At 52.8% G+C, this 17,526-nt stretch overlaps 1 protein-coding gene across 4 annotated transcripts in view; it reads left to right on the top strand.

Annotated features, from left to right (window-relative positions):
• MYO18B (myosin XVIIIB) overlaps positions 1 to 17,526 on the top strand; it is a 232,385-nt gene that overhangs the window by 148,145 nt on the left and 66,714 nt on the right. For all 4 annotated transcript variants that reach the window (XM_027566459.1, XM_027566456.1, XM_027566457.1 and 1 more), the window contains 4 exons: positions 12,154 to 12,267; positions 13,376 to 13,492; positions 14,251 to 14,334; positions 16,690 to 16,827. In XM_027566459.1, the coding sequence (XP_027422260.1) occupies positions 12,154 to 12,267; positions 13,376 to 13,492; positions 14,251 to 14,334; positions 16,690 to 16,827 (453 nt within the window). The remainder of the gene's footprint in view (positions 1 to 12,153; positions 12,268 to 13,375; positions 13,493 to 14,250; positions 14,335 to 16,689; positions 16,828 to 17,526) is intronic.

The following is a 17,526-nucleotide window of genomic DNA, read 5'->3' as shown; positions in this document are numbered from 1 at the left end:
CAAAGAGCCCCTCGCCCCACCTTCTAGAATCCTGAGAAAATTGTCTCTTTCTACTCAGTTTCCCTCCATTGGAAGACTTGGTGCTGTCTGAGTTAACACTTGAGGTTTAAGACCCTGTGATAAAACACGGAAGATGCACACCTCATGAGTTCTAATCCCGCCTCTGCTGTTTAACGAGTTAGTTGTACGATTCTGAATAAGTCACCCTGCCTGTCAGAGGTTCCTTGTTCTTACTGAAGAAAAACAGTCATGATATTCCCAGCTTCTGGGCTGGGAGAAAGCACCCTAGACCCTGGATTGGAATTCCCTAAACTGAAACCTGTCAGGCAGGGATTTTTAAACACAGGGCTGCCTACTGGCTCCTACATCCCCCCACCCCCACCCTGAGTTGCCTGATGGAAGACTTTGGATTCGGGCTGGGATTTTACACGACCTGGGGGAACAGGTAGACAAGGCAATGTGTGGGGTGGGTCTAATGACGCACGTTCTTTAGGAGCAATTACTAATTAATTCCCAGGGAATGTTTCCACTGGAAACAAACTAATCTGGAGACAGAAGCAATCCCAGCCACCAAGATATATAATTGAGATAATCGCTATGCATAAATAACATCTGTGAGCAGCAGATGCCTGCACCTGGCTCCGAGGAGGAAGTGGAGAATGCTGTCTGCTCTGGGCAGTGGCTACCTTATTTTTTTTTAATTCATGCCTTTGACCTTTGCCTCCTCCAGAAAGGAAATATGTCATTTGCTTTTTTTTTTTCTTTTGGTTAAATGGAAAAGAGTGCCTGAGCTCTTCAGTTGTTTACTGAATTCCTGCGGGGGGCTGTCTTCCCCCTGCCTGCTGAGGACAAAGCTGTCGCCAGGCCTTAGCCATTGGGCCCCCTGCAGAGCCCTGGCACCCTGCCCCTGCCTGCCTGCCCCCTTCTCAGCCCACACCACCTGTGTGTCTCATTCAGCACTCTCTCAAGTCTGCCGGCCTCCCGTCTTACACAAGCAATCTTTCTGCCACCTGATCTTTGAGGAGAGATTTTTTAAAATACAAATACCATCTGGTTCTTTGCATTTGGGATCCATCCGAGGCACAATCCACCTCCCTCAATTTGACCTTTAAAGATGCACAGTCCAGGACTTCCCTGGTGGTCCAGCGGTAAAGAATCCACCTGCCAATGCAGGGGGCATGGGTTTGATCCCTGGTCTGGGAAGATCTCACATCCCACGGGGATCCCACATACAACTAAGCCCTCGGGTAGGCCCATTGGGCCTGGTGCGTCTTCCACACAGTGGACTCCCAGTAGTCCCCACCAGTGCACGGAAGACTGAGGGTCCCCTTTGCCCTTAACCAGGATGGTGGTCATCAGGCATCACCCATGCTTCTGCAAGACATTGAAAATAACTAGTGGGCTCTCGGAGGGTCATCCCAGTGGAGTCTTTAGTGTGAGCGGACACTTTGGGAGCACGTCTCTCCAGCCCGAAACCATGGAACAGGTGGTTTGTTGGTGGTTCTGGATGTTTTATTTGAAGAGACTTTCTTAAAGATTATGTTGGAGTAAATTGATTCAATATTAACATAACCTCCTATCAGAGAAAGATAAAGACCAAATTGTAATTGGTTAAAAACATGGTTATCAGCGGTCTGCTCACCCCACAAATATTGACACTTCCAAGGCTGTGATGAAGTGGGAAGAGGCTGGTTTCATGGCAGACAGGGAATGCCATCTATGCTTAGCCCTCGAAGCATAGATGAACTGTTCAGCTGTGGAGGGCCAGCCTCTCAGAGAGCCCGGCCAGCCCCTGGGGCCATCGTTACCATGGGAACACAGACACTGATGGCAGACATCCATGGTTTACACTCAGCCAGTCATGGGGCCAAGAGCTTAGAGATCATGACCTAACTCTGTGCCCCCAACCCACTTCAATGTAGCGAGTCCCTCGAGTAGAGGGACCTGTCCTCTGGCGCCAGAGCTCTGCACGTGAGCAAGGCCTCACCGGGTGGCAGAGTCCCCACAGGAAGCAGCCAGCATTCAGTAGTCCCTTCTCTGCAGCAGGAAGCTCAGCATATGAGAATCCCACCCAAAGTCACAGAGTTTGGGGGGCAACTGGGATGAATTGTATTTATTTATTTATTATTACGTGTGTATTGGTCATGCCGCACAGCACATGGGATCTCAGTTTCCCGACCAGAGATCAAACCTGAGCCTCCACTGGACCACCAGGAGGTTCCTAGGATGTACTTTAAATAATGTATCTTGAAAGAATTTCCAGTGTACCAAAAAATTATAAGGATAGTTCAAAGGATTCCTTTAAATCCTTCACCTAGATTCCTCAGCTTTTAACTTTTTGCCATGTTCGCGGTATCATTTTCTCACTAAATTACATCCTCTGAATTATTTGAAAACAAGTTACAGATGTGAAATCTCTTTACCCTTATCAAAATTGGAAATTTTAGCATGGATATTCTAACCCAGGGGTCAGCAAACTCAGGCTCACAGGCCAAGTCCAGCCCATGCTGCCTGATTTTTCGTTTTTGTTTTATTTTGCTTTGTTTTTTTATTACAGCCTGAGAGCTGAGAGAGGTTTTGTTTTTAAATAGCCACATATAAAGTTAGATAAGTACCCGCATTTATCCTTCCATTTTGCCTCTAGGCCTGCAGAGCCTAAAACACTCGGCAGCTTGCACTTGAAGGAAAACTTTGCTGACCCCTTATGCTGTCTGCTGACTATTCTGATTTTGCCTGTTGTTTTACTCACATTCTTTGTAGCCATTTTTCTCCCTGTTCAGGGTCCAGCCTAGACTGTGTCACAGTTGTGTTCAGTCTTGTGACACTGCCCATAGAGCCTCTGTCTTTGTATTTTATGACGCTAGAATTTTGGACAAGTTCGGGCCAGTTGTGTGGTAGAAACTTCTTCCACCTGGGTGACCTAGAATTGGAAGGCGTGTGTTTTTCATTTCAAAGCCGCTTGGATTTGTGTGGGTCTGAGGGTGTTCCTGGGACACGAGACTTCTGATCTTAAAACCAAAAAAGTTCCAGGCAGACAGGGATGAACTGGTCACCCTAGAGCCAGAGCTTCAAGTCCTAAGTAATTCTGGGGAAGATAAAAGGGCCCTCCCTCTGGGCTCTCCCTAAGACCTTTTGTTCTCAAAAGGTTCCCGCAGATTTAAGGGAGAGGCCAATGAGCCAGATGCTGATTTAAGAGCCATTTCTGGGTTCATCATCTGCTCCTGTGGCTCCTGACCTGCATTCCCACCCTCAGCCTGTTCCCATTCTGCAGCCCCCCGCCAACCCCGTCTCGCTGTCCTTGGTCTACTGATGCAGATGAGACTTGCTGATGACACTGCGCATGGTCATTGGGTCCTTCTCCTTGCTGGTTTCTAACTGCATCACGATTTAGCCCCTTTGCTATTGATGGGCATGTAAGTTATCTAGACTTAGAGCCATTATGAACGGCCGGGCAGTGGGTGGCCTCAGGAGGGGGCATCCGGGGCTCCTGTAGCCACACGAGGCCGTGGGCAGCTCAGGGGGCAAGACAGCAGCCCCGCTGACTGGGGCCGATTCAGCAATGCGCTGAGCTTGTCTTGCAGCCTCGCTCCCTCTGCGCATAGGTGTGGAGTCCCTACCGCAAGGCCCAGTGACCCTTCAGAGCCCCTGTCCAGTGGGAAGACAGACGTGGAGGTGCTCAGATGCTATGCTATTTAGGTGAGCACTGGGGAGCTGGAATATCACCAAAAGGGGGGCATGAATGGATGGAGGCAGGGAGGACCTTTTTTGAGTATTTTATCCTGCTTTTTCAAGTTTGTATTTTTTTTCTCTCTCTCTTTGGAGTGTGTTACAAATCCATCCCCAGAGGGAAGACAGGAAGGAAATTCTTGAAGTCTGTTCAGTCATGTAGGACCTGTGCTGTCCTTTGGTCCTGTAATACAAAATGTGAAAGTGAAGTCGCTCAGTCGTGTCTGACTGTTTGCGACCCCATGTACTGTAGTCCACCAGGCTCCTCTGTCCATGGGGTTTTCCAGGCAAGAATACTGGAGTGGGTTGCCATTTCCTTCTCCAACAAAATTAGAAAGGGCTCCTGAACGCTCAAACAGACTTAAAACAAGTGAAAGGAGACCTGCTTTACTCAGCAGGTGGTAAACACATGACACAGGGCTCACAAGGAAAAGCTGTGCGTTTAAAAGCGACCTCGGTTCACTTCCTGGCTCCAGTCATCATTTAATAGCTATGTGACCTTGACACGTTAACTGGAATATCACAGAGGCTCTCTGAGCCTCAGTTTCCTCATCAGTAAAATGAAGACAAGAGTCAGTATGTGTTGCAAATTAACAGACACGTGGTCAGCATCCACAGAGAGCGGATACTATTATTGCCCTACTCGTCATGATGATTGTTACTACTCTGAGATGAGGGCGGTGGAAAGTAAATCCTCAGAGAGCATTTCAGCGCGTCGATAAATGATGGTCTTCTAGCACAGTGTACGGAAAGTCACAGAACGTTTAGAATATGCCCAAGTGATTGGAGATCAAGGACACAGAGAGGAACCACCATACGGTCTTAGGAAATTTCCCTGGAGGCCGCTGTCATCCAGCTCCTAAGCTGGACAGACCATCGGTGGACCTGACCTGATATTTTTAGTATGTTCACATTTAGTAAATTTGTTCTCTATCAGGGCTGTGTGTAGTTTGAGATGTTGGTGACTGCCTCCAGGGAAAAGCTTCCTACTAAAGGGTAACTTCTGGGCGTGCTGCTGGGACGCCACGGGCCAGGGTGTGTTGAGATTAGCCCGCCAAAGCCACCATTTCTTAGAACACTTCCCATGGCATTTGCTCTGTGGTATTTTTAAATCCTCTGAGTTGTTCAGTCAGACCCAGAAATCCAGGTTCTGATCACTCTGCTGAAATATCAGAATTTTCCCTCTTTCCCCAGCTCATTCTGTGTGTCAAGTCAACTCGTCTCGTAGCTTAATAAGTCCAAAGCAAACATTTTACCTTGGGTATTTGGAGCGGGCAGATGGCATCGCACGGGAAAGCACTGCTATTCTTCGGTTTGTAGTTGATGCCTGTGTGCTGGGAATCTCAATCGCCCTCCTCCCACTGAATGAGAGGGTGGGTGTTGGAGAGAGAATGCCTGAGACAGACCCAGCAGCAGAGAAAGGCTGTGTGCAGAGGGGGCTGGTGGTGGCCCAGAAAGAGCGGGGGTTTTGTTTTTTTTCCTTCAGCTTGGGTTGAGAGTCTCACGGACTTGACTCTGACCTTGGGCAAGTCACTTCCCTGCCCAGGCTGATTCCTCCCCTGCATGGCTGTGGTGGGCTACAGTTGTGATAAACCTCAAGGCCCGCGCGGTATCTGATGTGGTTGGTGTCGAAAAAATCTCATCCTGTCTTCATCTCCCCACTGAATAATAGGGAAGGGGGACTGTCAGTATTTATCCCCCTACCAGGAGGGGTCTACACACAGATTAGGAAATACATGGCTGTTACGCTGTCAAAGGGTTTTGGAGGGAGCTCCTTGGATCCAGCTTTGGGCACAGGGGTTTACTCTGTGGCTGACTCTGTATGTATTAGCTCTTCTGACTCCCTCACTCAGCCAGTGTCTGGGTTCCAGGGAACAACTGCACAGCTCACAGTTCATTAAACAGAAAAAGGGATGTGACAGGCTGAAAAATCTGAAAGGTTCTGAGGCTACGACTGCCTTCAGGCTTGGCTAGATCTAGGTGCTCCAGTCATGACATCAAGAACATCTCGTGGCTCAGCACCTTGAGGTCAGCTTTTATTCTTAGGCAGTCTCTTCCTTTTGGGGGCAGGATGGACACTCCAGGCTTACATCCTGTGTCAGAAAAAGCTGTGTCCGTAGTCACAGCCAGAATCCTGGTGTCAGCCTTGCTACTGTCCCACGACCAACCGCTGAGGCCAAAGAAGGCAGTGCTCTGACTGGCAAGTCTGATTCATGAGCTTCTCCTCTGGGCTCGAGGGAGGGGTGTCGGCCCCATCACAGGCATCTGAGGGATGGACATTCTTTGCAGAGAAGATAGGGGTGCTGTTATCCAAAGAAAAGAGAGTAGGCATGTGCAGTCACATCGCCAGATTCCCCTTCCGGAGCCTGTGTGGTGGGGACCACTGTTACAGAGGAGGGCAGTTAACCAATGGCTTGGGCGTGAGAGGAGATGAGCCGCATCCAGCATGGAAGCACTGTGGGCGCCTGGGGCTGCCGAGCACGTGGGGGAGGAGTCTCAGCCCCTGGGAGCCTGGTGTCCAGGCCGCCTGATACTTAATGCCAGGGTGACCCAAGCTAAGTCGCTTCACCGCCCCACCCATCATTTTCCCCAAAAACAGCAGTGAGAATGGCGGCTGACCCGAGCCGAGTGTGTTGTCGTCAGGGTTAAGGGAGTGAACACGGAGCTACGCCTGGCCCAGAGCGGGGCCTCAGACGCCTCCCCAACGTGCTCGACAGCCCCCCGGGCTGCTGTGGCACTCCCATCCTGGGTGCCGTTCGCCTCCTCTTGCCCCCGAGAGCTCAGGCTTCCAGGGCCTCCAGGGTCCTCCCGGGTCCTCCCACACTGTCCAGGAGTCAGGACCTCGCCGCGCCCGCCCAGGCCGGGGCCGCGGCCCCCGGCATTCCTGTACACAGTGGCCACTGGTCAAGGTCTCCTGGCTCAGTGGCTGGGGAGGAACTGACGCCCCGCCCTGTGCAGGCGCTGGGACGGGTGGCTGATCCAGCGAGTGGATGATGGGGTGACTAGACTACTCGAGGAGGAGAGGAGCTTCTGGCCATTACAGGCATTTTGGTGCTTTGTACCCATGAACTTTGCACATTATTGTATTGATGTTGCAAGAAACAAGATTTGAAAGGAGAGAAAACATGAACTTGTAGGAAGATCAATTGGTTGTTTTGGAAGATCAATTGGAAGATCAATCAATCGGTTATTTCGCTGAGAGCCTGCTGTGGGTCCCGCCCCTACCCCAGGTCTAGAGGGGGTGGAAATCCTGGGGGCCTTTTCTCCACCAGCCCTCCCCACCATGGTGGGGTCCCACCTGGAACCCGGGAGGGCTTATCCACGGGGACGGGTGGTGGCTTGGAGCTGATGGGTGTGCTGGCCGCTGCCCCCGGGACACTCGTTGCCATCGTGGCTGTGGGGCTGGCGGTGGGACTCCGGCAACCTTCCAGGGGAGCCTCTGCTCTCTGACCGCTCCACCCAGACCTCCCCCCGGGAAGACACCTTCAGAGCGGCGGTGGCCACGTCGCAAGCCCAAGGGATCTGATCTCAGCCCCGCTGTGACTTCCTCCCGACTTCATAAAAACGTCAGTCACACAGCCTCAATATGGAAATAACGTGCAGTGAGTTATTCTTCCACTACGTCATCCATAATGGAAAATCAGCCTGAGATGGCCCTGTATTTCTTCCCGCTCCCTAAAGTGTAATAAATTGAAATTTTTAAAGCTCGGCATTAACACAGCTCGTCAGCAGCATCCCTGGGCCTTCCCCGGGGGAGTCCGTGAGCTGGGGTGATGTCCGGTGTTGCCCATCCAGACCCGATGAAACCTGGGCCTGCTTGACTTGCTTGCCTCTGGGGCCAGCACCCTCCCTCCAGCCGTCCCAGTCTGCCAGGAAGCCTAAAACCCTTCCCTGGGATTGTGGTCCAGGCCCTGCCTTGCTGGCCCCGTGACCATGACAGCTTGGCCTCTCTGGCACTCTCTTCACCTCTAAAACAGGGTTGGAAAGTCCTCACTTCTCAGGCTAGTGAGTGATGAAAGTGAAAGTTGCTCAGTTGTGTCCAACTGTTTGCGACCCCATGGACTATACAATCCATGGAATTCTCCAGGCCAGAACACTGGAATGGGTAGCCTTTCCCTTCTCCAAGGGATCTTCCCAACCCAGGGATCGAACCCGGGTCTCCCGCATTGCAGGAGATTTCTTTACCGGCTGAGACACTAGGGAGGCCGAGAATACTGGAGTGGGTGGCCGATCGCTTCTCCAGCGAATCTTACCAACCCAGGAATTGAACCGGGATCTCCCGCATTGCAGGCAGATTCTTTACCACCTGAGCTATCAGGGAAGCCCAGTGATGAAAGAGACAACAGCAATCTCCGCCATTCCTGTTTTGGCATTGTCTCAGCGCCAGGTGCTGTGCTAAGCATGCTCGGATTTTCACTGATTTATTCTGCACTGGTCCTGGAATGTGACCAGGCCCATGCTATAGATGAGGAAACTGAGGCACGGTGAGCTCAGTGACTTGCTGAAAGGCGGACGCTCCAGGTCTGACCCCACCCACGGTGCACCTGGCGCTTAGAGGGGCCAGCATGGCTTGGTTTCCTGCCGCTTCCCTTTGGTGTGAACTCTTTCCTCCCAGGAAATCCGAGTTCTGTCAATTCTCCCTGCTTTGTCTCCCTGTCATTCTACAGCCCCACCTGCCTCAGGTCATGGTGACAGGACTGAGTGGCTTCCGTGGTCACAGCAAGCCTCTGGGCTGTATTCTCTACAGTTGGAGTTCTCTCTTTATTTAATCCATTCTGCTCTTTTCAGAGTGTGGCTTTCCATGAGGGGCAGCAGAGTACAGTGGTTAAAGGCTTGGCCTCTGGGGTTGGACCAACCAGGTTTCCCCGCTGCTGGCCATGTGCCTGGGAGCGAGTCACTTCACCTCCATGAACCTCTGTTTCCTCCGAGGTCAGTTGGTCCTCACAGCGACACCTTTTCTCCTAGGGACCTCGTGGGGCTGTTGAGAAGTCAGGCAGATAGAGGCCATGTACCGGACATGGTCCCCAAGCAACAGTAGCAGGTGTGACCATTGATTCCTGAACCATCAGGAGCAAGATAATCCTCTCTCCAGCCCGACAGGAGCTGAAACCGACGCCTGCAGCCCCGTGTTCTGCCTGCATGCCACCTCTGCCCCTCTCTGCCTAGGGAGGGATGAGCTGTCTCTTGCCCGGCTTGCTCCAGGGAGCCTGGGGAAAGGAAGGAGCATGTCAGATATGTGTGCATGCTCAGTGGATAAGTCATGTCCGACTCTTTGCGACCCCATGGACTATACCCTGCCAGGCTCCTCTGTCCATGGGATTCTCCAGGCAAGAATACTGGAGTGGGTTGCTGTTTCCTTCCCCAGGATATCTTCCCTCCCCAGGGATCAAACCTGTGTCTCCTGCATTGGCAGGTGGATTCTTTATCGCTGAGCACCAGGGGACAGAAAATACAGCCTTCCCTCTGTGGGGGTTCTGAGGACCAGCGGCATCATGTTGATGAAACCCTCCTTCAGCCAAAGGCGGGGCTCAGCAGATGGGAACTGCGTCGTCTGTGGGCTCCACTTGAACTCTCCCTTGCCTCCTGGCTCTGGGCCTAGCGACTCGGCCTGGCAGGGCCCCTGCCGGACACCTCCTTCCACTGCTAGTTATCTGACATCATCTCCCGTGCTGGCCCATCTGCTCCTGCCTGCCTGTTTCTTTGTTCCTTGTACACCGCCCTGTGTAGACCCTTCCATTTCTCCCCACTTCCTCTCTGATTGAAGCACTCCACCAACCTCTTCCTGAAGGACCACAGCAGCATCCTCTCTGGCTGCCCTGTTGCTAATTTTGTCCACAAAAGTGCATCCTTCCATGGCAGCCAGAGGGAGATCACGCTGCCCTCCTTAGAGAGTGTGGTTTTCTTGCAGACTGAAACAAACCTGAACTTGGCACCCCGGCTCACTGCTGTGACTCCCACCCACTTCCTCAGCATCGCCGCCTCCTGGCCCTCTCTGTGAGGCTGACCAGTTATCAGTTCAGTTCAGTTGCTTAGTCGTGTCTGACCTTACGACATCATGGACTGCAGCATGCCAGGCTTCCCTGTCCATCACCAACTCCCAAAGTTTACTCAAACTCATGTCCATCGTGTTGATGATGCCATCCAACCATCTCATCCTCTGTCGTCCCCTCCTGCCTTCAGTCTTTCCCAGAATCAGGGTCTTTTCCAGTGAGTCGGTTCTTTGCATCATGTGGCCAAAATATTGGGAGTTTCAGCTTCAGCATCAGTCCTTCCAGTGAACACCCAGGACTGATCTCCTTTAGGATGGACTGCTTGGGTCTCCTTGCAGTCCAAGGGACTCTCAAGCATCTTCTCCAACACCACAGATCAAAAGCATCAATTCTTCGGTGCTCAGCTTTCTTTATAGTCCAACTCTCACATCTGTACATGACTACTGGAAAAACCATAGCTTTGACTGGACGGACTTTTGTTGGTATGACCAGCCATACTAGCTGCCTTTCTGTTCTGCAGCACCAGGCTCCTTGCTGTTCCTGCCTCAGGACCTTTGCACTTCCTGTTGCCTCCGTTCAGGGAACCTTCCCACTGAAAGCTCCACCTGGCTATTTCCTTTGCATCTTTTAGGTGTTAGTTGCATTAAGTGCCTCTCCTTAACGAGGCCTCTGACTTGTGCCTGAATCGAGAACTGGCTTTGCCCTGCCAGCCTGCAGAGGAGCCCTCCACCCCACCACCCCCTGCCCTGCCTTCCCAGAGGCCCCGGAGTCACCTGCGGGGGAGATGAGCCCATGCCTGACTTCTCATTTCCTCTGTCGATTATGCTCTAACATCGCCAATTACCTCCCCTGCTCCACATCATTTTTCTCAGTGTGTCTCAGTCCCTCCCAGTTGCTGAGGGAAATGGGCCACCGAGCCCTCCCCACCCAGCCCAGCACGGGGCCCTGCTGCAGAAACACACTTTCCTTACAGCCTTGAGGATGGAGCTTTGGGGAACTGTGGCTGCTGGCAGGGCGTGGGGCTGGGATTAGAGGCACCGGGCCAGGAAGCTGCGGGAGGAGGCTGGGGCCTTGGTTTCCCGGCTGTGCGCTGGGGGTATCAGCGGCACACACCTCCCAGGTCTGCCCCAGGACTGCCAGGTGATACTGGAACAAAGGCAGCCTGCCTGCTCCCCAGCTCCAGTGTTGTTATTGTGACACTAACGTCGGGCCGAGCTCCCGGATGTGCTGAGGAAGATGAGCGTGGTTCCAGGCGGCCTTTCCCCACAGAGACCCCCTTGGCCAACTGTCCTTGGGGCATCCTCTGCCCTGGCCCCCCATTTTCCTTACAGTGATCAATGGGGCCTCTTCGCTGGGTGGCCTCAGGGAGCTGATTGTGTGCATGACATTTCAGTAGAAGTCTAGCTTGCTTTTTCCCCCCCTGTCTGTTGGCACCAACCTTAATGTCATTTACTATTTTGGAGGACTGTGGCCTGGCAGTTGAGAAAGCAAGCTGGTCTGGACGATTCAGGTGGTGTCTTTGCTCCTTGCAGCTGTGTGACTCCAAACAAGGCTCCAGCCCTCTCTGAACCTTAAGCGCTTGCCTTCAGTGATTTATAAGGTGGTTTTCTGCTCAGAGATTCTAGGGTTCAGAAACCGTAGAATGGGGGGATGCTCAATCGCAGACTTAGGGTTTATGCACGAATATGGTTTCTCCAGTGGAAAATGTTTGTCCTCTGGGGCCACAGAGGTCCTTGTACCCACTCCCTTGGCCCCACTGTGCTAGCATAGGGGGCCTGCTGTGTGCAAGTGGACAGAAGGAAGAGAAAAGAAAGGTCGAGAAAGAGAAACTTGAAGTCAGTGGCTCTTAACCTTCAGGAATCTAGTGAAGTCATGTACCGGGAGGTGCTCACACATAGAATATTTTGCATACCATTTAAAAGGGGGTTCACAATTCTGATTGAAAACATCTGCTTGGCAAGTCCCCACTGAATGAACTATGAGCAGCTCCTCTAGGAAGCCTTCCGGGCCCCCATCCTGTGTTCCAGGGTCCTCATGCCCTCCTCTTCCTTGTACTGTCATTACCTGTCCCTTCCTGTCTCCCCCGTAGGAGGGCAGGGGCCACCATGAGTGTGTTGTGTGTGCCAAGTGCTGAGTGGGTGGCAGCAAGTACCCGCTGAATGGGTGGGGGCTCACCCCTGGCGCTAAATCGGGGGTGGCCTGGCCTTAGTTTGTGGGACAGGGCTTCCTCAGTGTTGAGTGGGCTTGGAACCTGGCCGCCTCTACCTCAGACAGCTCTGCTGCCCGCTCCGTGGGTTGATGAAGAGCCCTGAAGATGGAAGGGTCGCCTGCACGCCCCTTCCTGGAAGGGGCGGGGCCAGGCCGGCGGGGAGGGCCGATCAAGGGGGCCACTTCATGAGACCTCTCCCCTCGCCTCTCCCCCTCTTGCCGGGTCCAGCTGGAGCAGAGTGAAGCCAAGTGTGAAGATGCCTTGAAGACCCAGAAGGCGCTGACGGCAGACCTGGAGAACATGCACAGCGAGCTGGAGAGCATGACCCGCAGCAAGAGCCTGGTACCTGTGCCTCCGGGGGCGGGGCCGCCACGGGCACAGCGGGAGGGGCCGGGGCACGCCCTGTACTGTACGAGGAGGTCCAGACGTCCCTCATAGACCCACTGAGTGCTCGGCACTCGGAGAGCACTGGCAGCCTTCTCCGAGCTGAGTGTGATCCAGCCGTCGGGGTGCGTGTGAGGGTCAGCTGTGTGAAGGGAGGCAAGGCGCCCCCTGTGGACCCAGGGTGCTCAGCCCTGGGGTACACTTCCAGTCCGAGCCTGTCGTTCGCTCAGCACCGGAAGCGGAAGTGGGAGCACAGCTATCTGTTGTGAGCCCACACCATGCCAGCCACCCCCAGTCGCCTGTGGTAGACCCAGGAGGGCACGTGGTCACTTTTGCCGGGCTACTTCTTCAGGTCCAGACTTCCAGGCGGAGCCCGTTTGGACTTACTCCTAAAAGGACCCCAGCCATCTGGGAGCTCAGCGCTGAATAGGGACAAATGAACATATATCACAGATCTATTATGCTTGTGAAGATTGGGTGTGGTTTCTGTGTGCCCTCTCTGGGTGTACAGGGTCGGCTTAAATTTATACACAACATGTAAAACCCTAAAGTTTAGGTGGAGCTAGAGATTTATTGGCAAAAGCTTATATCTGGCCCTTCTGTCCCAGGTTTGGTTGGTGCTAGATCGAGGGGAACCTGCCCATAAACGTTGACACACACACATGTACAGGGATGAATGTACACACTCACAAGGTCACAGACGCACCTCCAAATAAAGACCCTTGTAGGTAAAGTAAGCATCTAAGTTTAGCCATAGTTACTGAGATTGCTCACACATATGCACCATGCACACTTAGACTGTATATGAGTAGATTCCTGGGTGGGCTTACACATCTATTCACATACACATGCTGCATTCATACAGCCAGCCTCATGCCTGCCTAGTGTGCACACATGCGTGACATACCCACAGGAGGCGTTGGCACAGCTGTGGCCTCCCTTTCAGGTAGACATTCACCCACCTGACACACCCACGGGCAAGCCTCCCTGCTGCTCATCACCCCTCCCCCCAGCAGACCCTCTCCCACCCCCTCCTACCTCACCTGCCCTCGTCCTGCTCTGCCAGGTGGACGAGCAGCTGTACCGGCTGCAGTTTGAGAGGGCAGACCTCCTGAAGCGCATTGATGAGGACCAGGACGATCTGAACGATCTCATGCAGAAGCACAAGGACCTCATTGCTCAGGTAGTGGCTTTGGGCAGAGAAGGCTTGGCGGCCTTGGGTGGGTGGGCGGGGACAGTGAGCAGGGGACTCAGTCGGGCCACTCTCTGGTCTCAGGACCTTTGAGGATAAACCACAAAGGTAAGTAGGAATCATGACTCAAACTTACTTTTGTTCAAGATGGACATTTATTTGTTGATTTACAAAAGCAGTAAATTAGTACACCCATTATAAGTACTGTAAAAGAATAAATACCTGTGGGAAATAGCAAGGAGCCCTCCTCCCCTCTGGAATCCTCTCTAGGGATAGTCACATTCAGCCATTTGGCTCAACTCTTTCTTAAGGACTCTCCATTGCCTCATTTAGTCTTCAGTCAGACCCTATGTAGAGGGTCTCAGCAGAGACCATCAGCCAGTTTTACATATGGGGACACTGAGGTGCAGAGAGGTTCTGCGCCTTGCTATGACTGGAATCCACATCTAGAACCCCAGTTACCTGACCTCAAATAGTACTCTTTCCTCCGAGTTCTGGCCCTAGTGCTGCAGCCATCTAATTCCATCTGGGCTCTCAAGGGTGTATGATAAGGTGCTGGACAGTTGACCAAAGCTATGGGCTATGGCGTGGGAATGAACCGCTCTCGCTGAGATACTGGGGGGATGTGAGGGGCCCTTTAGAACTAGCTGTTGTCATAGACACTCTGTGGTGTGCACATATCTGTGGTGGGAGAACAAGGGACTTCCAGCAAAGCCTGTGGTCTCAGGTGACACTTTTCATCTCACCAGTCTGCTGCTGACATTGGGCAGATCCAGGAACTGCAGCTGCAGCTGGAGGAAGCCAGGAAGGAGAAGAACAAGCTTCAAGAACAAGTATGTGCTCACAGCCGCCGTGTAGTGGGGAAGGGCCATGGAAGCTGCTGTTCATTCACTCATTGTTCACTCAGCTTCAGTCACATGTCAGATGAATTGAGGACAGTCTCAGAAGACACACACACACACCGCTGCCCATGCTTGTTCACACCCATAGACACACACACACACTACTGCCTATGCTTGTTCACACTCATAGACACACACACACACACACACACTACTGCCTATGCTTGTTCACACCTGTATACACACACACACACTACTGCCTATGCTTGTTCACACCTGTATACACACACACACACTACTGCCCATGCTTGTTCACACCTGTAGACACACACACACTACTGCCCATGCTTGTTCACAGCCATAGACACACACACACTGCTGCCCATGCTTGTTCACACCCGTAGACACACACTGCTGCCCATGCTTGTTCACACCCGTAGACACACACACACTGCTGCCCATGCTTGTTCACACCCGTAGACACACACACACTGCTGCCCATGCTTGTTCACACCCGTAGACACACTTACACACTGCTGCCCATGCTTGTTCACACCCATAGACACACACACACACACACACTGCTGCCCATACTTGTTCACACCCATAGACACACACACACACACACACACTGCTGCCCATGCTTGTTCACAGCCATAGACACACACACACACACACACACACTGCTGCCCATGCTTGTTCACACCTGTAGACACACACACACTGCTGCCCATGCTTGTTCACACCCGTAGACACACACACACACACACACACTGCTGCCCATGCTTGTTCACACCCATAGACACACACACACACACACACATTGCTGCCCATGCTTGTTCACACCCGTAGACACACACACACTGCTGCTCATGCTTGTTCACACCCGTAGACACACACACACACACACACACACTGCTGCCCATGCTTGTTCACACCCGTAGACACACACACACACACACACACACTGCTGCCCATGCTTGTTCACACCCGTAGACACACACACTGCTGCCCATGCTTGTTCACACCCGTAGACACACACACACACACACACTGCTGCCCATGCTTGTTCACACCCGTAGACACACACACACAGACACACACACTGCTGCCCATGCTTGTTCACACCCGTAGACACACACACACACTGCTGCCCGTGCTTCTTCACACCCATAGACACACACACAGAGCTGCCCATGCTTGTTCACACCCATAGACATACACACACACCACTGCCCATGCTTGTTCACACCTGTAGACACACACACACACCGCTGCCCATGCTTGTTCACACCCGTAGACACACACACACACACACTGCTGCCGATGCTTGTTCACACCCGTAGACACACACACACACACACACTGCTGCCCATGCTTGTTCACACCCGTAGACACACACACACACTGCTGCCCATGCTTGTTCACACCCGTAGACACACACACACACACACACACACTGCTGCCCATGCTTGTTCACACCCGTAGACACACACACAGACACACACACTGCTGCCCATGCTTGTTCACACCCGTAGACACACACACACAGACACACACACTGCTGCCCATGCTTGTTCACACCCATAGATGCCGCACACAGTGAGGCCTATCAGACATTCAGAGCAGGATTTCTCCTCCTGAGAAGTGGCTCCAAGGAACAGGGCTGGTCAGTGCAAGACAGGATCACCATCCTCTGTGAAACCTCCTTTGAAATCCTGATTTCTCCTAAGTTGCCTAAATTCCCCTCGTTACCTAGTGAGTTGCTACCATCCATGAAATTCTCAAAGTTCTCTTAGAACCCACGCATGTGCCCACTTAGAGTAGCTATCAGAGTGACCTGGTTTCCAGCAATACCTGTGGGCACAGAATGACCACAAGCAGAACCAAATAATAGCAGGAGTGGCCACGTGCTGGTGCTTACTATGCGCCAGGCACTACTGTGCTTCAGTCTTCACACATGAGAGTGAGTAAACAGGCCCAGGGAAGCACACGGACCTTCCCAGACTCAGCCAGCTGGACTGGGGAGCCAGCTTTGGACTCCAGGAGAGGTGCTTGGCTCCCAAACCTACTCTCAGTCGTGTCCTTGATGCGAAAGCTTTGCTGCCCTCAGACCCCAGGGCAAGAGCCGGAGGTGAGAGAAGCACTGGCTAAAGGCCCGAGTGAGAGCTGAGGGCACGGGGAGGGGTGGGGTCCGGGACCGGATCCTCAGCCTGGGTCTGGCAGTTCGTGTGTACGCACCTGAGCTGAGAAGGAACGGTGTGGATGGCCCCAGATCTGGCCGGGGCCCCCCATCCAGGACTCAGGCCACTGCGTGGTCAGTAGCCGTCTTGGGTGCGTCCCCAGCTGCAGGTGGCCCAGATGCGCATCGAGTACCTGGAGCAGTCCACCGTGGACCGGGCCATCGTCAGCAGGCAGGAGGCGGTCATCTGCGACCTGGAGAACAAGACAGAGTTCCAGAAAGTGCAGATCAAGAGATTTGAGGTACCAGTTGGCGTGTAAATGTTGCCCAGACCTAGAGCTGCGCAGGCTTTCGTGCCAGCTCCACCCTTCCCCCACCCTCCGTCTGTCCTCCCGTATGCCTCTGTCTGTATCTGTATCACTCACCCACCTCCCATCTGAGTTCCCTCCCTCCCTCCTTCCTTCAGTCTCCGCGGCCCACTAGCTGCTCGTCCACTCGGCCCGTCCACCTCCTCCATCCCCATCTCCATCCACCAGCGTTGGTCCATCCATCTCCCCCTTCCATTTGTTCTTCTTCCTTTTTCTTTTTTCTTCGCTTCCTCTATGCTTTTCTCCCCTTTAGACCTTGATCCCTCTGTCCATCTTTTTATCCATTGATCCACTTCTGCCCATCTTCAGCCCCCGCTCATCCACACAGGCACGGGACACTTCTTTTGTAACTAGTGTCAGGCTTTGTTTCAGGAGCATGAAAGACAGATGCTGCTTCCCAGAAGCACAGAGCTTTGTAGGAGATGTGGGTACAGAGTACATCATGAGAAACGCTGGGCTGAAGTACAAGCAGGAATCAAGATTGCCAGGAGAAATATCAATAACCTCAGATACGCAGATGACACCACTCTTATGGCAGAAAGTGAAGAGGAACTAAAAAGCCTCTTGATGAAAGTGATAAAGGAGAGTGAAAAGTTGGCTTAAAACTCAACATTCAGAAAACTATCATGGCAT

Source organism: Bos indicus x Bos taurus, chromosome 17, assembly GCF_003369695.1.
Source record: "Bos indicus x Bos taurus breed Angus x Brahman F1 hybrid chromosome 17, Bos_hybrid_MaternalHap_v2.0, whole genome shotgun sequence".
NCBI lineage: Eukaryota > Metazoa > Chordata > Mammalia > Artiodactyla > Bovidae > Bos > Bos indicus x Bos taurus.
Note: the sequence above shows the minus strand (reverse complement) of the source record. Positions and strands in the feature narration are given on the sequence as shown.